Source organism: Microtus pennsylvanicus, chromosome 14 (assembly GCF_037038515.1).
Source record: "Microtus pennsylvanicus isolate mMicPen1 chromosome 14, mMicPen1.hap1, whole genome shotgun sequence".
Classification (NCBI taxonomy): domain Eukaryota; kingdom Metazoa; phylum Chordata; class Mammalia; order Rodentia; family Cricetidae; genus Microtus; species Microtus pennsylvanicus.
Genome location: NC_134592.1, coordinates 3,696,091 through 3,718,686, shown reverse-complemented (window position 1 = coordinate 3,718,686; position 22,596 = coordinate 3,696,091). Strand labels below are relative to the sequence as shown.

The 22,596-nt window shown below is 40.9% G+C and overlaps 1 protein-coding gene across 2 annotated transcripts; it reads left to right on the top strand.

Annotated features, from left to right (window-relative positions):
• Positions 1–725: 725 nt before the first annotated feature.
• LOC142835340 (uncharacterized) lies at positions 726–22,172 on the top strand. 2 transcript variants are annotated; one of them, XM_075948887.1, is made up of 4 exons: positions 726–874; positions 3,358–3,627; positions 13,788–13,914; positions 18,454–22,172. In XM_075948887.1, exons 3-4 carry the CDS (start codon positions 13,881–13,883, stop codon positions 20,106–20,108), a joined length of 1,689 nt encoding a protein of 562 aa, XP_075805002.1. In that variant the 5' UTR covers positions 726–874; positions 3,358–3,627; positions 13,788–13,880; the 3' UTR covers positions 20,109–22,172. The 2 variants fall into 2 exon arrangements, with proteins under 2 accessions (XP_075805002.1, XP_075805001.1); XM_075948886.1 differs by lacking the exon at positions 3,358–3,627 and adding an exon at positions 4,035–4,076 and having other exon boundaries at positions 751–874.
• Positions 22,173–22,596: the final 424 nt, after the last annotated feature.

The window sequence follows — 22,596 nt, the reverse complement described above, 5'->3', positions numbered from 1 at the left end:
ACAAATAAATGTCAGCCAATCAGGGCTCCTGGACCTCAGAAACTCCTCATCCCCACCTTTACTACTATAAAAGTCCAATTCTAATTGAGCTCAGGGCTCTCCCATTATTCCAATAAATTGGACATGCAGAGAGATCAAGTTTGCAAACTTGATTAAAATAAAGGCTCTTTGTTTTTACATACAGGACTCAGTCTCCTTGTTGGTTTTTGCAGGGACTTTGCGGATTTGGGCATAACACGTAGTCCTTGGATAAGAAGCTGCAGTCTAGCATAGCCAGCTCTTTTAATTTCTTAAAGTGAAGAAACTCTAGAAATTTAAATTGAACCTCTCTCTCCCTCTCATTGTTTGTACTGGACCACGCTAACTTGGGAATGTCTTTCTATCTCAAAACCCTGGAGGCAGTCTCCACCAGAACAGAGTCCAAACAATTTCTAGGGAAGGGAAAAATAATTGTCTGTGTTCTCTGCACTTGTGGATCTTCATATGTATGCATGTACAACTGACGGCTTACATGGCATTTCACAGCAGATCCCCCTGGGAACTAAATCTTCAAAAGGCCCCCTCTAAAACAGCTCCAGTCTAAAACTTGTCACGGGGCCCCCCCATTCAGCCCTGGGAGCTGTCTGGTGTCATTGGTGCTTTCTGATATCAATCAAAGCCTGTGGGCAGTCGCTTTGGTAGAAATGGTGTTGTTTGAGAAACTGCCAATCAAGCTGACGAAGAGAAGGGGCTGGCCCTGACAATCTCGCGAGCCTATATCTCCGGCCTTTGTGTTTGAAAATGTCTTAGTGTGGTCCCCAGCCTCTGGAAGCCCTGGGACGCTGATGAAATCGTGAGCTTCGGGCGCTGGAGATGCAAGAGGACCGTGGAGATGGTGAGCGCTGGTGGCGAGGCTGCTCGGAGGGTTAGGTAGGAGGGACTCTGCGCTTCTAGGGCCGCCGGGCCAGGTTCCCTTGGCCTAGGGCGGAGCTGGCGGGCTGCACGGACCTAGTGTCCTCCGGTGCCCTGGAAGGGAGGAGCTGGGCGGAAACAGAGTTTGCTTCCAGTCTCTTCCCCTGCTGCGGCCTCTCTGTGTCTGCAGCCAGCTTCGCAGACTGCTGGAGATGGTCTGAAGAAGCATCAGAAAATCCAGTTCCGTGGCGGAGGTTCCTGCCGGAGAGCAACTGGGCTGCAGATTCCTCCTCCTCCCAAAGTTTTCCCTTGAGCTTTCTGAATGTACCGGAAGTAGGAGCTCAGATCCAAAACCCTTTCCGCAGCCTTCGGGGCCTAGGTCTGGTAATTAAATCCTAAATCCCAAATATGTGTGTTATTCCCAAACAGTTGTATTTTATCAGACAGCTTTTGTCACTATTTTCTCCAGATAATAAATGGTACTTTATTATAGATAATAAATGGTTCTATTTTTTATGTTAGTATATATTATAGATAGTAATGGGTGGTGTCATTACGACATTTTCATACATGCTTATGTATTGTGAACATATCCTCCATCACGTCTCTCCCGTCCCCCTCCACTAGTCCCCTCTTCCGTAGTAGTTCTACTTTGATCTATTTTTTGGTGAACCAATGAGCTTCATTAGGGTTATTTACTGAGAGATTATTTACCGGAGCCAGGGCATTTAATTAGTGACAACACTAGTAGAGAAAATATTTCAGTCCCCTATCAACTGTAACCTGCCCCCAAATCCTCAGGGAGTGGCAAGGCCTCATGGCCCCTCCCCCACAAAGGATTGACAGGTCCAATCTCTGCAGGTCCTTCTGCGTTTAATCACAGCCACTGACATTTTGGGTGCAAGGGTCGTGTCCTGCATGCGGCATAACTTGTGCTTGGCATTTTGTGGGATCTGTTGTTTGTTTCTTAGCAGTTCCCCTTCCAACACCTTTTTTAAAATAAAAAAAAAGTCTTTTTTGGATTGAGTTTTCGCCCTGGAGAGTTTCCATGGTGATGTGTCCATGCTCTGTGCTTTGGTTATTTCCTGCACCGGGGCTTGGCACCGTGCGTCGGCTGCTTTGTGCTAACGCATATTGACCACTGTGTCCTCTCCTTAGAAAACAGGCTGAGCTGTGGGGTGCAGTGAGGGAGCAGCTGGATGCCCTGAGCCTCGAAGACTTTGATCTAAGAGGCCCTTTTGCTGTATGCATGTCTGGGCTACTGAAGACAGTGTTGGCAATGTGGTGGAGTAGTCATTTCTTCAACACTGTGGCTTTAATCCTTTTGTGACTACTTAGGTTATATAGTCATTCTCTTTCGTGGTGGGTTTTTTTTTTAACAGCTGCACTGAATTTATATTTTAAACAATTCTATCCCAAGGTTTCCTTTCTAAAACACCCATGGCCACTGGAACACTTTTTTTTATTCTCTCATAAATGACATCTGTAGCTGCCCCTCCCTCCTCTCCTTACCCAGACCCACTCTTCTGTTTCCCTTCGGAAAAGAACAGGCCTCCCAAGGATATCAGCAGAACATGGCATAACAAGTTACAATAAGGCCAGGAACATACCCTCATATCAAGGCTAGATGAGGCAATCCAATAGGAGGAAAAGGTCCCAAGAGCGGGCAAAAGAGTCAAGAGACCGGTGGCGGGGAAGAGACAGAAATCGTTAATAAATAAATAAATTTAAAAAAAAAGAGTCAAGAGACAGCTCCTGCTCCCACCGTTAGGAGTCCCACAAGGACAGCAAGCTACATAACCATAACACATATGCAACAGAGGACCTAGATCAAGCTCATATAAGCTCCTGATTGTCACTCAGTCTCTGTGAGCCTCTATAAACCCTGACTAGTTGATTCTGTGGGCCATAGAACACTTACTCTTCAAGCTGGCCTGCCTGTCACCTGTTGGCTGTGTACTGAGTCACTGGTTCAGGTGTTGGAATCCATGCCATCAGGTGGTCACTGGTGGAATGCGCTCGAAAACTTCTTCCTGGAATGAACAGCAGTCGGTACTTTTTTTTTTCAGTTTTTTTTTTTTATTGAGAAAAGGAAAAAAAAAGTTTCCCCCTCCTCCCAGCCTCCCATTTCCCTCCCCCTCCTCCCACCCTTCTCCCCCTCCCCCAAACTCCTCTCCCCCTCCCTCTCCAGTCCATAGAGCAGTCAGGGTTCCCTGCCCTGTGGAAAGTCCAAGGTCCGCCCCCCTCCATCCATGTCTAGGAAGGTGAGCATCCAAACTGGCTAGGCTCCCACAAAACCCGAACATGAAGTAGGATCAAAACCCATGCCATTGTCCTTGGCTTGGACGGTTCCTGCTTCTACACTGAACAGTAGCAGTCAGTACTTTTGAAAGTTGTAAGCCATGGAAAATTTGTCCATCAGTTCAAGCCAGAAGATTGACATGTGTTTGGTTCTCTTTCACCCAGAGCCTGGAGGTTCAGGATGTAACCCAGTGGAAGTTGTTGACTTGGGTCCTTCATTACATTGAAGAAACTGATTCCAGGAAGAACTGGTAGACCTGGAGTCAGTACCATGTAGCCAGCTTGAGGAGAGGGCCTGGGGAGTGGGAAGATCACACTCAGTCTTCCAGAAGCCTGTTATTGAGGAAGACAAGAAATTTTAGAATTCAAGCATGCCTGGTCTACATGTGAGACTACATCTCAAAGCAGTGAAGACCTCGTCCAGTCAGTAGTGAGGTGAGCGACCCAGTAGACTCTGGTAGCTGAGAAAGCGGTAGCAAGTGGGCCCATTCAGATGTCTGACACTAACGCTTGCCTTAACCCAGGTGTCCTAGTCACTGGAGATGCCCTTCCGTCACGTCAGCCCTGAAAGCGTCTTTCAAAACCTACATATTTGTTGCATTTCGTTTCCTTGGCAGATGAGCAAAAGTGAGATTAGCCGAGATGGGGCGCCATGAGCACAGTAAAACAAGGGTTCCACTGGACCTCGCGTTATAACCGGTAAATCCATTGAGTCTACTTATAGGACCATGATTTACAAAGCTGCTGTACGACTGAGAAGTCTTAGCCCAGGAAGTGTGTCCAAAACAGAAAAGCTGCTTCATGGAATCCCATTTTAACTTTTCCGTTCCTATATATTCTAGCATCTTCCGTGGTCTTGTGCAACTCGGAGGCAAGAGGATGAGGTAGGTGGAATCCTAAAATCTAGTCCTGTGACTCTCCCAGCTCATTCTGTTTCTTAGGGCATATGAACAGCCACATTGCCATTGTCATAGACCTAGTGATCTCTGTGTTTCTTACTCTTTCTTGTCATGCCTGCCTGGCCACCATTGACTTAGTCTTCATTACCTGTGTCCTGCACTATGATAGTGGAAGAGATTGTTTTATACCATGAGGGAAAGCTACAAACACCCTCCCCTCTTGCCTTTACCGCTCATGTGGATTTTCCATAAGATACTTGGATTGCTGGAGCCATGGGCTTTCTCGGCAGCAGCTCTCTGAGACTTTGGTGTTAGCTTCCTGACTTGTACTGCTGCATTCAGGGTTCTTGGATTCTTCCGTCAGCTTCAGAGTCACAGTCAGTTCTACTTACTGTTCACTCTGTGGCCTGGGGTTGAGCCCCTGACAGTAGCAGTAGAGAACTTGCCATCAAGGGGAGGCAGACATGGGTAAAGCAGAATGTAGACTTTCCCCCTAGATTTATAAGTCCAGAGGACTCCCTTTCTGGAATACATCTGTCTTTGTTGAGATAGGGGTTGTAGCTGTCAACTCTGTCTGCAAACTCTATGTGTGTGGTGTATCTGAGCCATGTTCTGATCTAGGCCTACATCTTAGTCTATGAAGAACTGAAGAAACACTAATAAAAATGTCTATTTGCTTGAGAATTTACCATGTGGGGATGGCCTTGATAAGCATTGTAGGATCCAGCTTAATAAACTAGAAGCTTCTTGGGAAATCCCTACTTCTTCCAATGAGCCTCCACAAATTAAGCCACCTCTCCCTATTCATGAGAGTGGTTTGTCAGAAACATGGATGGACACATTGAATGATAAATTTACAAAATAAGCTAATCTTATTAGCTGCATCTACCAGGCAGTCTCATATTCCTTAATAGCGCCCACTAGCAATTACAGGGTCTTTTATAATATGCATTACTATTATAATTGTATGTATGTAGATAGATTCTTTTATAATATAAATTACTAGTGTAATTGTATATATGCAGGTAGTTAGTTTTTTATAATATGAATTACTAGTATAATTATAGGTAGGTAGATAGATAGATAGATAGATAGATAGATAGATAGATAGATAGATATGCTAGGTAGGTAGGTAGATAGATTACATAATAGTTACAGAAGGGTTAAAAATCAGTGTTCAGAGGAACCTTATTGCAGCCAGAGACAAAAAGCTGATACATATTAAAAGGCCATGAAGATAGTAGCAGCAATGGGGTACAGGCAGGAAACAGTTCATGCTGATTTTTGTAGGAGAGGAGGAATTCTCAGAGATCTCTAGTAAATCTGGTATACTTTATCACAGAAAGGAATTTCTCATTGAGCCAGTATGAAGCAAGCTTAGAATTTATTAGGAAGGGGGTTTCACATAGATTAGAGTGTGAAGGTGAATAGAAACGGGTTCTCAGAAGTGGGAAGATACAGCCTTGTATGGAGGTAGAATTCTTTACCGTTTCCAATAATCGCTGTCCACTACACAATTATAAGATTTCAGCACGTTCTGGACTTGCATCTCAGAGGGTTGCTGAAGAAAAAATCTTGGGCTAGTTCCTGATGTACAGTGGATGACATTGTAGTTTATGAAGCAGAACCCTTAGGCGTGAGGATTGCCTGAATAGCTCAAGTGTTTTTAAGTGAATAAAAGTTCATAGTCTTGTGAAGTTCTCAGGAGACTCCTGGAAGGTCTCAGGCCCTATTTGGAGGTTGGCTGTATTTAGGTCTTCAGCATTGTTCATTGCTGTTTCCATGTTGTATTTGAGGTGTTCGTATATAAAAGGAATTGTTTCTCTATGGAAGCAGCTTTCATAGAAAATTTTATTTTGTTGGAATTTGTGGCTTTTATCTGAGTGGAGACATCAAGCAAACACCATGAGAGGCTCCTTTGGCTTTCCTTGCTCCCTCAATTTCTTCTTCTTTTCAGCTTGATATTAGTGAACCCCGTAGTGGAGCTGCTGGAGAAACCAAAGAACCCAGCTATGGAGACATGGCTCCTTGCTAAGATACAGGATTATGCATGAGAGCGAGACTGACTTGTGTGGTCTTGTCGTGGAGTAGGGACCATAGAGAACACACCTGTTAACCGCCTGGGATTCTTTGGTGGCCCCATGACACCTACACTGAGTCGTCCTGGTGGCATTTTCACCCCAGTGTTACTTGTCTTTTTGATGGGTTCCAGGTGAGGGTGTATTGTGCTGGTTGATCTGGATTTCTGCATTAGTTCTTGGGCCTGGTTTTTCTGATATACTATTACTGGGTTCATAGAGCAGTATAATTTATAATCTACCTTGTTAAATTTATAGTTAATAACCTGGGCTCATAGGAGCTCACAGAGTCTGAACTACATCCAGGGAGCCTGCATGGGACCAACCTAAAATCTACATATGTGTGACACTTGCAATGTTTGACCTACCTGCGAGACTCCTCGTGGGAGCAGGGGCTGTTCCTAATACTTTAGCTGACTTTTGGGAACCTATTTCTCATACTCGGTTGCCTTGCCCAGTCTTAACTCAAGGGGAGGTGCTTAGTCCTACCGAAACTTAATATGCTATGTTTTATTGATATACTTGGGGGGCCTGCCCCTTTCTGAGCAGAAATGGAGGAAGAGTGAATTGGGGATGTGGGCAAAGGGGAGGTAGGGGAAGGGAATGGGAGGAAAAGGAGGAGCAGAAACTGGTCGGAATGTAAAATAAATAAATTTAATATGAACAGTTATCAGTCTTTGCTTCGTGGTTGGTGTACAGATGAGCTGCAGAGTCATTTTGCTTTGGTGTTTTCACTCAAAGTGGAGCTACTCAAGACAAGACACAACTTGGGAGCCTTTATTCTACACATTATGTAGTGCTTAGAGCAGCTTGATGCCCAAGCCTTGCCTCTAGACTGCAGGAACCTCGCCTCCTAAAGTAGCAGGTCTTTACCCAGGGGGAAATCCATTCTCGTGAACCAACCCACCTCCTGATTGTACACATGTACATTGTTATAACCATGCCATCGCTGGATATTCAATACAGAGAGGCTTCTGGTTCTCCTCCTCTTCTCAGTCCTTTCCTTCCCTTCCCATCTGTTAAATTTTTATTTGTTTGTTTGTTTGTTGTTTTTGTTCCAGAGCTGGCGAGGAGTTCTTTGCAGAGTGTCAGATGGAAATAAGATCCATCATCCCTCTATTCATTGTACTTACATTCTCTTTCAGTGGTAGTTCTGAGTTTCTGAAAGGCAGTGAAGGTGATTAGATCTCCATGAGTTTGCTCATTTATTTCTCGGCTTATTTTGCATTGTATTTTGGGGTCTTTTAAGAGGGTTCATGATTAATGTGGTAAGCATAAATGAATAAATTTCAGCCTCTGAGAACTATAATTTCAGAAATAAAATTAGACATTTTAATGTATGTGGATAAAAATGTGGCCTTAGTGCCGTGTACTTTCAGTGGCCATGGCCTTTATTTTTGACGCCGTGACTAAAGGCATAATTACAGAGGTGTGCATGAAGCCGGAGTTCATGCTGAATTCTCACTGCATGTATTAAACCAAGCCTTGGCTGGTCTCATGTACAGAAGAGTGGGGGTTTCACCACCTTCCTTGAACTAAACATGTCGTTTTCCAGTTGTATTTGGTGTTTACTTCTGAAAGAAACTGGCTAAGAAGGTTTAAGATGTGTCGTTTTTAACATATTATCATCTACACAGTTCATGCTACAGAGCTGCTTAATCAATTTATGGGATACATTACCACAAAACCATCTTACTGTTTAATTAAGCAGTGAACCTTTTGTACTGAGCCACATTCATATCTGACCTAGCACAAAATATGGTCCACGGATTGCACATGTTCCTTACCTAGGTGTCACAGAAAGGATATGGTCACAAGCTCAGCAGTGGTGGCCCACGCCTTTAATCCCAGCCCTTCGGAGGCCAGAGGCAGGTGGATCTCTGTGAGTTTGAGACGAGCCTGGTCTACAGAGTGAGTTCCAGGATAGGCTCCAAAGCTACAGAGAAACCTTTCTTGAAAAACCAAAAAGAAGAAAAAATAGTATAGTGAAGGTCCTACTTGCTTCATAAATAAAATATGTGTACAGGTCTTTGCATTCAGTTTTACCTGCTTACCTGGTAACAGACTGTTTGGAATTATATTTAAGACAAGCTTACGTTTTGGTGCCATTCTTGGTTTTGTTCCCAAACCCCAATGCTTCTTCATTTTCTTCTACACATCGGGTGGAGTAGCATTTGTCCTCTTTTGTAGAGAGTCAGTCTTTCATAACATTTAAATTAAATAATGAATTTATCAGGAGACTTTATTTGTGCTTGCTCCTTGTAAATAATTATCTTTGTATTTTTTTGCTGTGGTAAAACACCATGACAAAAGCGGCCTGTGGAGAAAAAGGATTTATTTCAGGTTATAGTAGGACAGGAGCTGAGGCAGGAGGAAGCTGTAAGTGGGAACAGAAGCAGAAGCCTTGGAGGAGAGCCGCTTACTGGCTTGCTCCCCATGCTTGCTCAGTTTGCTGTCCTTATAACTGCACTCCGAGCTCGGAAGTGCTAACACTGCACAGCGGGCCGAGCCTTTCCTCATCAATCGAGAACATACTTCCACGGACTTGCCTACAGACCAGTTGTATGAAAGCATTTTCTCAGCCGAAGTTAAACCTTTCGGATAATCTAGCTGGTGTCAGCCAGCACAGCTTTCCTTCATCCCACGTGAATACATACTTCTTTATTCAGAGGTAGTGGTGCTGGTGTCCCTGTGTTCTTTCATCTTTCCTAAAACTTTTCTGTCACTTTCTCCTGTTAATTTGTTTGCATGACAACTGATTTTATCTTTTGTTAAAAAATACTACCTCCAACCCGGGACATTTAGAGAGACATGGGAAGTAGGAGGGAGGGTCTTAGAAAGATTCACAGGACATGCCAATTTAGATTGAGGAAGGAGAGAGAGAGGAGGTCACTGGTCACTTCTTTGCCACTTCTCTGAGCAATCAATTTGCCCCCCAAAAAACTACTACGTCCATATATTAATCGCCTTCCTTTGCACCCACTACATATCTTTTCTCTAAGGTTATGTTTTATATTTCTTTTGTACAATTTCATGGACTTTCAATTCAGTTAACCGTTCTCTTCCTCCTGGCTTTCAGTTTTCTTAGATAAAAATCTTACAACACAAGAAAGTGCATTCATTTTATAGCTATATCCTCAGAACCCTATTTCATCATCCTGGGATCCAAGGCTCCGTTTCAGAGTCTTTCCCTGGTTCACAGAAATTGTGAAGATGCTGTTCTTCCGGATGCTTTCTTTGTGAACTGTTAATGAAGCAGGCTCCCTGCGTGCCCTCATTTATTCTTTTGAATATTATTGCCAAGCAACTCTGCTTTTCCATGAATTTAATAATTGTTCCTTTTGAGTGGTGGGATGTTTTTTGTTTTATGGGTTAAAGTAAGTAGGCATTAAGAGATAATTTGGCTTTAGATTTCACTATACCACCGTCAACCTCACTGTACATCACTGATACCTGGCTTCCTCCTTTCTTACGTAGCTGGACCTGGCCTGGGCATTCCCCCTTCCCTGAGACTGGAAGTGGACACTGGGTGTGTAATTTCCTGTGTACATTTGTGACCCAGTGTTCAAAAGGAAGATGATTGGAGAGTCGCTGACCCGGAGGGGAAAAGATGACCATGCCAGACACTAGGAACCTAATTCTGCCAAAACGCAAAGGTCCTCTTGTAATGAGTAATGCCGGTGTAGAAGGTCTGAAAACTTGTCATAATGGTGCCATTCAACCAGGGATTTGATCCCATATCCTGTCATCAGACTGATGGGAGTTGGGTCTGCAGATCAATCCAACCCTAACATCAGAGGCAGGACTACCCAGTCAAACAGAGAGGATTCTCTGTTAGCTTCGCAGGACTCTTGTCTCTCTCAGTCTGCTGGAGCTTGAGCAGTGTCCAGATTCCCAGAGACAACATGCAGTGACGTGAAGCTTGTGGGACCAAGCTAACGTGGCACAACAGTGAAAGGAGCCGGTCATTGCGTAGTCATCTCCAGTTAGGGGATCTGAGTGCTGCAGGTGGAGCTTGGCCCTAGCACCCTCTGTAATGTGTTGGGGGGCTGCAGCAGTAGCTGAGATGTCTGATGTGGTAGGTCGGATGGTGATGTGCCCCCACGTGCTCACGTGTTTACATGCTTAGTTCTACTTAATGGACATGGTGCTTCCAACATTGATATTTGTTTTGCTTAGGGCTTCTTTCAGCCTGTTGGATGCTTTCAGCAAAAGATCACAACACACCTATGCACACAAAAATTATTATGGATCAAGGACGCAAGAAATACATAATATAAACAATGTATTGAGCTTGGACATAAAAGCTGATAAAGTGAAACACAAGGCCTGGAAAGGCTGGTTACCTTGTTTTTATAAAGGCAGGGTAGACTTAAATGGGTAGCAAGTTGAACCTTACACTCCTAAGTCATCATTATACTCCTAAGTCATCATTTCTCAAGGCATATTACTGACTTGCTTGCAAGAAAGTTTAGTCTCTTTGAAGGTAAGATATATTTTCTGGAAAAATATTTCAGTACAATTGGGCACAACTGTGTCTCCCCAGATTGTGTGATTTCCACAGGAAATGTCATCAAGGGAGAATCCATAGGTGTTGATTCTCGCCAACCTGTGCAGATCTGTCTGCGAGACCTGGAATCTGATCTGAGGACCTGAAAGAAGCCGGGAGGGAGTGTGGGACAGGACATGACTGTGGTCTAACGCTGTAGACAGCCTTACTTCAGTTTCAGTGTGCTTTTCTGCATGAATGTAACAAACCAGTGATCCAAGGAAGGTCGTTTGGGTTCAGAAAAACATGTAAATAATGATCAGTAAGCACATAGTGAATAGTGACAGAGCAACCCTTTCCAGAACTTTCTCAGGACAGACTCATTTAAACAATGTTTGGCACTTACTATAGATTTTATCTGGGAAAGCACAAAAGCCAGGCAGAAGGCCCTACCGAGATTCAGGGTACAATGACCAGGTAGGTTCTATAGCTATGTTCTGACAGCCAACAAAATTAGTCTTAAACGTGAATATAAATGTTTGTCACAGAAGGCATGAAATCACGTCCAAGAACAGTCCAGGGAACAAGATGCACCTGAGGTAAAGGCCCTCTGCTCTACCTTTCTTCCTGGAGCCTCTCACAGCTCCCCAAAGTATTATTCTCCATGGGCCATCCTTCTGACCAACCGTCCTCCGTATATGGCATATGGGGTTTCTGTGGGTGGTGTTTAGGTTCTAGCTGACTTGAAGCCCAAATTTCAACACAAGGATGACCCCTTTGGGGTCTTTGAAATTAATGAAAGCAAAAAAAAATAAAATGTCAAATCTAGGAATCTGTTCCCCCAGCCTATCTCTATCAGCTGACAAACTAAAACCCTATGTGTCCTTTCCAACTCTTCGTTTATTATTGTATCAGGAGTAGAATATAAGAAAGTATTTATAAATCCAAAGTAGAAGAGAAACGAAGATATTTTTGGCTTTAGTGCTTACTAATTATAATTTATTCTCTTTTCTACCATGATTTTGCTAAACTTGGGGGAAAGAATTTCAGATGTAATTGAGTCTTAGCAGTAGCTACGGTAGGTATCAAGAATAGAGAAGCTCTTTTATTTCAGATTCATCAGGTGAGTAAGGTAGAGGGGTCGTTGCATCACAGACCTTCACGAAAGCATTCTCGGAAGATTTGTGATGGTCACTGCTTTGCTGTTCTCTGTACTTGGTGATTTTTTTATACTAAATTTTATGAGAGTTAACTTTGCAAATCCTATTCATTTACACATATGATGCATTGTTTATTGAATTATTTATCTGTTTTCCCATTACAAAGAATGTTATATTCTCTAAAAGGGATAGAATAACATTATTTTCATTTTGAGATATGAAATTTAAGTGCTTCAAAAGTTTGTTTATTGTGATTAACACTGAGTGTTTTGAATAGTTTGTTGCAACACTGAATATTCTGTCATTTAAAGCTGTGGATATACTTAGAAAGCAGAAGGCTGAGGTTCAGAACTTAAAGCTAAAGATTTCCAGGGAAGAAAGATTCCTAGGGGAATGTGTCTCCGGTTAGGGACTGTGGCGCCCTGCATTCAGAACTCGCAAACCTTTGCTTCTCCACCTTTCTTACTTCTGCTTAGTGTCGTTCTGGTTGTTGTTATTTTAAGCTACTCACTTTTCTTCTAAGTATAGAACATGTTTTGAAATATTGAATAGACATGGTGCAGTAAGTTTTCACTTTATTCCGCCTCAATATCACATATACACACTTTATCACTCTTTATTTTTAGCAAAGAAACAGCAGTAAGCGAAAGAATTTAAATTAACGCATGTAATACAAAACAATAAATAACTAAAAAGCTGTAACTTTTATTGTGGCTTTACATCCTTAAATATGTTCTAGTGATAGTGTGTTAAAAAAAAAAAGAATCTTCTTTAAATAGAATATAATTCAGATTTGCACAAATTGGCCTCTAGCCGCATGGAGTTAAGGATGGCCTTTAATTTACATTCTCCTGTCTTCACCTCCCAAGTGCTGGGGTTAAAGGTCACACACATACACACACACACACACACACACACAGGGTAAAACAGTGCCAGGAAGTCAGCTCAAAGCTGTGTGTATGCTAGGTACACTCAACAGACTGAACTACATCTCCAGACCCATTTTCTCATGTTTGACCTTAACATTCTACGTGTGTGTGTGTGTGTGTGTGTGTGTGTGTGTGTGTGTGTGTGTGTGTGTGTTTGAATCTGTCTTCAGGAGGAGCCCGGGCCTTACGTGTAATAACCAACAACCTGTCACTGGAAAATGTACACAGCCATAGTTTTTTTGAATTTGTTTTGAATTTATAGCTACCATTTTTATGTGTAGAAATAAAATATAAATATTATTTGATCAGTTTTGTTTTGCTTCATTCTGGACACATTTCATTCCCAATCTCATGTGGAAACTGCTTGAAGGTTATTTTAGTTATTTTCACTTTGTTTCCATCTGAATCTTGGAACAGGGACGTTTGGTCAGAACCTAGGCTTGACCACTTGCTATGTATTTGAAAACTGATGTAGAAAAAAAGAAACATAAAATCATTCCCATTGAAGATACTTTTAAATAATCAAAAAGATTATTCTTGCTTTACTTCCTATTGTAATAAAATGCATAATTACTTTGACAGTCAGATTTACCAGTGAATTCCTCCACTAGTGTTCTACTTCATGGTTGCTAATGAATAGCTCTTGGACACTGGCATCGGCATCTCTACTGAGCCACGTCCTTAGAAACCCTGACTCCTCTCCAGAACCCCCAAATCAGAATCATCACCCACGTAATCTACTATGACTTTCTCACCTAAGAAATATATACAGTGTTGTATATAGTAGTTTATACAGTGCATATTTTGATGCTTTACTTTGGCGTGTTAAAGGTCATAAAGTCAGAGTGTTTACACTGGTTTAGCAGAGCTATGACATACCTAAACTTGGTTAGGTAAGATGTAGGATATTAATGTGATATAAAACGCGCCTTACTAAATAATTTCAATTGCCTATGTCAACACCAGTGCTAACTCTCTTCTTGGGTGATACTAAAACTGATCAGCTTGCTATTTATTTCTTTTGTTCATTTTAATTTCAGGACCAGTTGACATTCAGCGATGTGGCCATTGATTTCTCTGAAGATGAGTGGGAATGCCTGGACCCTCCTCAGCAGGATCTGTATAGGGATGTGATGTTAGAGAACTACAGAAACCTGGTCTCTGTGGGTGAGGACAGAATCCCGGCAGAGCTCCCAACACACTGCCAGCATTTAACGTCTTTCCTTTCAAAAATGTCTGCTGTGGCCTGTGCTTTTCATGACCAATGCAGATCTGTGCTTTACAGAACAGTTGTAGGCATAGAGTATTCCCATTATTCTTGTCGTTGTCCCTTTCCTCTTTCTGTAGACCTACAGCCTAACTTTAGTTTAGTGGTGATTGCATCATTTCTATGGCATGTCACGTTCTGGTCTACATCTCTTCAGCTTTGATTTGATTATAGTCAGAGGTAGAGCTCAGTATTTGCAAACTGAAAATATGGTCTCATATGTCTTTTGGGAATCACACTTGGACTAGTATTGTTCTTAAATTCTCTACCAAATCTTCTCTTTTCTATCGAGCACAGAAGTGAGACAGATAACCTGATGTGTTACAGGAGCAATCCTACTATATGTCATGTTCTCTTTTCTAATTTCCAGCTCTTACTGTCTCTACGTCATGCATGGTTACCCCTCTGGAAACAAACAATGTAAAGTAGGTAGGGAGGAATGGATGAAGCAGGGGACACAGTTGAGAGATGCAAAGATCAAGGCGCAAGCACACTAGAAGTTGGTGTAATGCACTGTGTGCACATTCCAAATTAATTTTATCTGCTATGCAAGGGGAGTTGGGTCGCTATCACCCCTTAACTGTTATGAATAATGTTGCAGTTACAGTGGAAATACATCTTCATTTGGCCATCACCTGGGTATAACCACACTCCTGATTTCCATAAGTCTACCTGTTTAGCCTAATGTCAGGAGAAAACCATTTTGATCATTCTTACTTTTAATATATTTTGTGCTCAGGAAACCTGATGGCTCCTAATTTTTTCTTAAGAGTTTTGAACTCGTCATTAGCATCATAGATTCATCTGATTTTTTTTGAATTGCTATAGGTATTTCTGCTAAAAAAAATAATTTTCAGGTTTTGATAGAAATTAAACGAATTCTCTAGATTATGTTGGATATAACAGTCATCTTAATTTTATCTTCTCTTCTGTAATAGTACTATAATCATGCATATGTCCTTTAAAGGACCCATAGTTTTAGGTTTTCTTATTTCTCTTCCATTGTTGATGTCTATGTATTATTTCTTTTTTTTTTATTTTTTTTTATGTATTATTTCATTATGGTTAGAAATAAACCTCAATACTCTATCTGTTAGGACTTGTGTTGTATCCTACCAGGTAATCCAACTCAATATTTGTTTGTGTCTGTAGGTCGGGTTATAGTATTTTCAGGATTTGTTTCCTAGTTAGTTCTCCGTGTAGCTTTATTTTATAATACAAAAAGTAGGGTATGAAGTCATGTTGTTATGGTGCTTTCAGTGTCTTGCTTCGGTTCTCAGTGTTCATACCCTATGTGTGAGAAGTGGGAAGTGCGCTGTATATGTGTTTATTACAGTTGCGCTCTCCTAGAGAAATGGCCATTTGTGTTTGTCTTAATTAGGGTTTCTGTGGCTTTGATAAATATACCATGACCAAAAGAAGTTTGGGGAGGAAAGGGTTTATTTCGGCTCACAATTGCATATCACAGTCCATCACTGAGGGCAGTGAGGGCAGGAACTTGGAGACAGGAAAGGCCTGCAGAGTAATCCAGCTTACTGGCTTGCTCCCCATTGCCTGCTCAACCTGCTTTCATATAAACCCTAGGGCCACCTGCCAGCAATAACACCAGCCGCAATGCGCTGGGCTCTCCTACGTCAATCATCGGATATGAAAACGCATCCCCCCCCAGGTTTTTCCATAAGTCAATGTTATAGAGGCATTTTCTCAATTGAGGTTCCCTCCTCTCTCTTCTTGAAAGACTCTAGCTTCTGTCTAATTGGAAGAAGAAGAAAAAAAAACTTGACAGCATGGTTATTCATTATCACATAACTGTTTTTTACTGAAAGTGTATACTTTTATAACATAATTATGGCCATGCCCACTTTCTTTGTCCTCTTCCTTCATGATCTTAGCACACCTGAATCCTTGCATCTAAAAGAGCCTCCTATGATGCAGCATAATTTTCTTTTTTTCTTGTATGTACTAATGACAATATAATTTCCAGTCCATGCAAGTTTCCTTTGCAGTTACATTTCCCTTTCCTGTGATAGTATTGATAATAGTTGTTTTATTTAGAGTGTGTCTGGATTTACCACCAGATTTATGATAAAGCTTTGCTTTTATCTTTTAAATTCTACTCAGAAATTAAAAGTGTGTTGTACATCCTCGTACATCCACGGAATTCTGTTGCTCTGTATTTGATTTTCCACAGAGCTTTAAATTTTTTTGTTTGTATTGCCTTGTAACAGTAGGGCAGTCCAGCGGAGATGGTCGTTTGGAGCGTTTATATATCCTTGGATGCAGTTCTTTCCCTTTGAAGGATGGGTTGGCTGGTGGTATGTTTTAGATTTTACCCCTCCAGCACGTTCACTGTGTTCTCCATCTTACGTCTGCATTACACTGCTTCTCTTAGACGCTCCTCTGAGGTCACAAGAGCAGCATCACTTTGACTGCTCTCAAGATATCTCTGTGACTTGTGAAGCGGAGACTCCAGTGTGTGTCATGTTCACTCTCTGTCTTTCAGCCTGAAGCAACTAATTAAGCCGCTTGAACTCTGATGTGTTTCCTCATATTTCTAGTTTTTCCACCATTATTTCTTATTAAATTTGTCTCCTATAGTATTTTCTTATGGTGTCTATTTCTTTGTATTGTTTTCTTGATTTTAGTGTTTAATGTGTTTTATTTATCCATTATCTTTAGATGGTCGTTTTGTTTACATAATTCATAAATCAGTTTTTAAATGATGAGTTTGTGGTATTTTTCATGTTCTTTCCACTGAGGCATCACTTTGTTTCTTTGTGTACTGTGTTAACATTCATTGAAACTTGCCCTTTGAAAAAAGAATCAGCAATGGATTATAGCAGTCATGGGGGTGATAGCATGTTGGCACCTTGAAACCATAAAAAACAAATGTGCATTTGTTCCAGCAATCCCAGGGACTAAATATTTGGGCAAACAATACTAAATCACTCTATTGAGAATATCACCAATAATGCAGCATGATTTGAAGTTACCAAAATAGAAGTTAACTTTAGTACAAGTGAATAACAGATCATTTCAGGGATGGAGAGAGAGCTCAGTATTTAAGAACACAGAATGTCTTGCTAAGGACCAAAATTTGCTTCCCAGCACCCACATTGAGCACCCACAGCACAACTACCTGTAACTCCAGCCTTAGAGGGATATAATGCCTCTGACATTCACAGGAAGCTGCACTAATGTGCACATGAGGATGTGCTCACACGTGCATGCACACACACATTTAAAAATGATAAAAAAATATTTTAAAAGATCATTGGGAAAATATGTACAATGGTTTAATGTTGAGCTATATAAAAGAGAAAATCTTATTTTCTGCTGCATGGGTAAAAGTGCAAGACTTAAAATGAAATCAAGCAAACACAGGAAATTAGCATCTTAATGTGCAATTTGTAAAGTTAATTTCATAAATAAAAAGAGGCTGTCAATTTAGGAGGGTGCTGAAGTAGTAGTGATCAAAGGTGAAAAAACTTATTAAGATGAGCATAAGGCTATGAGACCATAAGCTGTTTACTAAAGATCTAGAATTAATTGGGGGGGGAAGGATAGGTATAAGAACATCCATAATTTTATAGATCATGAGTATATTTACTATATTTTTGAGAAGTACTAAGGAAATAGATAGGAAGTGTCTAAGTATAAAACTTATATGAAATGGTAATGTGTTAGGAAGATAGATTTAGTCATTCCAACATAAATATATACTTAAAATAGCATGGTGTACATGATGAGGAAATTAAATTTATTTTTCAGTGAAATTGATAAGCACCAGTAATTTGTTTTATATTTTGAGTTACTTTTTTCTCTACAGGGTGTCTTTATCATGCTTTTGATTATTGAGGACTTTGAAACCTGTTTTAAGACATCTGTTATATGGAACTGTATTTTTATACATATTTCATTAGCTACCACGGGCTCTACCTCTGATGACAGCTTGAAATACCAAAACAGTATTTGTTTTGTCATTGGTCTCAGTTGTAGAAAACTGTCGTGTCAAGTACATCTTACATCTCCTACACTCTATCATTGGAGGTAGCCAGGTTTCAGACAGCCCCTATTAAAAAAAAGCCTCATTTATTTTCTCCTGATGGAGGTTTGAATTTCTCTAATTGGCTGTGCTGTATAGGGAAAAGAGGAGCTGTGGTTGACAGAAGTAACAACTTTGCCCCCAGCTACAATCAAACTGCTTTTGATTTTGTGATTACCTGGGGTGTTGTTATTTCTTAACTGGTTATGGAGTGTACACATGTTCAATTTGGTCAATATTTTATTTTTCTAAAGTTAATATACAAGAGAGTATTGAGAACCTTTGATCCTGTGGTTTCTCACTGGTGTTCCAATCTAGTATAACTTTACATATATTTATAAACTACAACCACCAGAATCTATTAAGTTAATTTGTTTGTTTTTATTTATTTCAGCTCTTTCTCATCATTTTACCCAGAACTTTTCACCAGAACAGATCCTAAAATATTCCTTCAAAAAAGTGACTAAGAGAAGATGTGGAAGTTATGGCCTCAAGAGTTTGAGAAGTCAGGCAAATGCAGATGAGAATAAAGGTCAAACAGCCTGCCATGGTGAGTATAGCCCATTCGTGATCACAGGCAATAGCAAAGATGTCATTGACAACAGAGATCAAGAACAGAAAACGGCTGTGAAAAAAACCCATGCTAGGACAGGTACTTTTGATGAGCCATGTCTCTATAAACAAAAATATCCATGGGAAATTTTTCAATATAACTTACCTTTGAAAAGATGTTTTGAAGATCTGAAAGCGGGAAAAATCTTTCACTCAAGCATTTCCATAGACAAAGAATTGAGAGACAGAGAACTGATCTCTAAAGTTGATCAAGTAGAGGTTTCCTATCCTGAAAGATCCTTACTCTTCAGCCAGCAAGTTGCTCTTTCCTATGGCCAGATGCACAATTCTGATGGTTGTGGACTACTTGCTACAGACCTATTACTGCATAGCCAGAATCCAGATACAGATATTTGGAAAGCCACACACATGTGTAAAGAAATCAGCAAAGCTTGCAGTAACGGCTCTACACTAAATGATTGCAAGGATATTGTAGAGAAATCTGGTCAGTGTGACAAAGTACACAATAACATTGACCCTGGCTCAAGTCCCACCAACCAGAACTGTACTCTGTTTCCAAAAAACCTTTTCAATTGTGAAAATTTCTTTACCCAGTGCTCAAAGCTTGCCATTCAGCAGTGTAACTATATTCAAGATAATCATCACAAGCATACAGATTGTGACAAAATGTTTAATCAAACTTCAAACCTCAAACCTCAAAAACATAAAAATCGGTATGCCCAGAAGTCCTACAAATGTAATGAATGTGGCAAAGCCTTTAAGTATTGCTCAAGTTACAGTAAACACAGCATAATTCACACAGGAGAAAAACCGTACAAATGTAAACTATGTGGAAAATCCTTTACCCAGTGTGCAAGCCTTAAAAAACATCAAAGAATCCACACTGGAGAGAAGCCCTACAAATGTGAGGAATGTGGCAGAAGCTTTAACCATTGCTCAATTCTTAGTCAGCACCAGAGAATCCATACAGGAGAGAAACCCTACAAATGTAAGCAATGTGGGAAATCCTTTACCCAGTGTGCAAGCCTTAGAAAACACCAGGTAATCCACACTGGAGAGAAGCCCTACAGATGTGCAGAATGTGGCAAAGCTTTCACCCAAAGCTCAACACTTAATGAGCACCAGAGAATTCATACTGGAGAGAAACCTTACAAGTGTGAACATTGTGGAAAGTCCTTTACCCAGTGTTCAAGCCTCAGAAAACACCAGAGAATCCACACTGGAGAGAAACCCTACAAGTGTGAAGAATGTGGCAAAGCCTTTAACTGCCGTTCGTCTTTTACTAAACACAAGAGAATTCACACAGGAGAGAAACCTTACAAATGTAGGGAGTGTGACAAAGCTTTCATCCATTGCACAAACCTTACTCAACACCAGAGAATCCATACGGGAGAGAAACCATACAAATGCAATGAGTGTGGAAAATGCTTTAGTCAGTGTTCAAACCTTAGAAAACATCAAAGAATTCATACATGAGTAAAACAGCAAATGTAAAAATGTGGTAATTCTTTATCCATAGTCCAGGGCTTGTTTAATGTCATATAATTAAAACTGGGTGAGTCCTGCGGAAGCAGTGAGTGTAGCAAAGTCTCCAACTTGTCTGTCATTCACAAGTTCTTGGTATCAGAGAATTCATTCTTCTGCAGAGAGACCCTACAAATAAAAGCAATACCAAGACCTCAGATGTTTATAATCCTGTGCTAGGCACCACCATCACTTTAGAAAGAAACACAAATGATATTTTCTAATGTGGAAAAATCTAAATTGTTACTCATCTCTTACTGAACATTGAATTCACACCTGAGACAAAAACTGGGAAATATTCAGAACCTGGCAAAGCCTTTTTAGTTTTTCAACCCTCACTAAACACAAAAACTCACACCTGAGACAAACCCTACAAGTGCAAAAAAAGTGCCAAAGATTTTTACTATTTTCCATACCTTAATACTAGTTTATATTAGGATGAAACACTATAAACATACCAAATGTGTCAAAGCCTTTAAATCAAGACACAAAGCATTTTAACATCAGAGAACACAGTAAAAATTTCAACTTTGTCCCAAATGCACAACTCAAAAGAACAGTGAAACACTTAATGTTCTGTGCACATGTAAAAAGTATAACAAAACCTTTTTATATATGGACTCATACTGTAATTGATATTAGAGATCTACATGTGTGAATGATATAAAACCCTTTGTTGTTACTTCCGAGATGGTAGATACTATTAATTGATCTGATAGAAGAAACCTCATGGCTCTCAAAGAACTACCAACATCTCACTTCTCAAAAGATATGGCTGTATTACATATTAAAAGTTTCTAAGTATGCTCGCTCATGGAAACTGGAAGCTCATTCTCATGTACATGTCAGAAGAACAAGACCCATTTCTGAGTGTACTGTTTTTCAAAAGCTAAACAACACATTTTCTTTATTCCAGATAAAGTTCTAGGTGACAAACATTACTAATATATTCTTGGGTAAAAAACCTCTATTGTTCATTTCCCCCAGGATCTTTAGGTGAAAATGTGGCAGACTGGGAAGTTTCAGAGTATTGTGGACTGAACCTGTGTCTGTCTACGATAGGAGGGAGAAAAATACTCTTGAGGTTCTCATATAGTACCAGCCTCCGACTGACCAACTCCAATATAGGCATCTCGTTGCTGAACATCCAGTCCTTGTTAGACACACACGTCAAAATGAGATCAAATCTGAGGTCTTGGTGTCTCTTGGACACATCAAAAGGTGGTACCAACATGGCAGATCAATACAAAATAGTTCCTCCTGCTGCCATTGAAGTCAGTTGTCCTAGTGGGATACACAGAAGCTCAGTCCACTGTGGAATGTAGGCATATGGCTGTTCTGGGTTAGTGCCGCCTGCAAGATTTACAAATGTGCTGTGTTTCCCACTGACCTAACTGGGAAATCAGGAAGGACCACACGCTCCACGTGTCCACAGAAAAGGATGCCAGGGCAGCCCCCGCACCTGAGACTTGACTCTAGCAGCTCAGGCAGTGATGGATAGGTGGGAAGTGGGGGTTGTTTTGAAGTGTGAAAGGCCACTTCAGCCAACCTTTTCTCACAGCAGTGCAGCAAGCATCAGAGCTGTTAGCTTTTTTGTCTAGAAAGACTAGAGACAAGGGTACATGGAGTGGAGGATCAGATCGACTGGCCTAGCTAAACCCTGATGAATGATTGATATGTTGAATGTGGCTGGCTAGAAAGGTTGAATGTGGTATTAAATAAGCCTCTAGGTTGGGGTAAGACTACAAGGGTCCTTACCTGAGCCTCAAGTTTTGGGGCATTCCAAGAGGTGCCCAATCTTTGGGGACATTACATGTGAGACCTAGTCTAGGTCAGAGTGAAAGGCAGTATCAGAAAGAGCCAGCCAGGCTTATCCTGGTGAAGAGATTGAATGTGACATGGGAAGGAACTATAGGTTGGGAGAGACAAGGGTCCTCCAGGCTTTGAAGTTGTACAACTTGGAACATTTTCTCTCTCTCTCTCTCTCTCTCTCTCTCTCTCTCTCTCTCTCTCTCTCTCTCTCTCTCTCTCAGTGTTGGGGCACCTTCTTCATTCTCCTACTGCTGTGCCTTCCCTTAAGTTGTTTCTGTCGGGGACTTTTATCACAGCAACACAAGAGAAGCTAATACAGGGTCCCTGGGTCCAGCATCCAGAACAAACAACAGAGTTCAAAGACATTTGGCCTTTTAACAAAAGAGTCACAAAAACAATGATTATCTTTCACTATTCATAATTATGAACAACAATCATAATAAATGAAGCGTATTTGGACTCAACCCTTTAAAGTTGCAAAGCTTGAGAAACTTCCTTGCATAGGGTTTCAGGATTGTGTCTGCTGCCTGTGGTTTTTATTAAATAGTATTTAAGTAAGCCTAATAAATGAATCCACTAGCATCAGTTCTAATAAGAATTGAAATGAGTGTGTGTGTTTGGTAGGTGA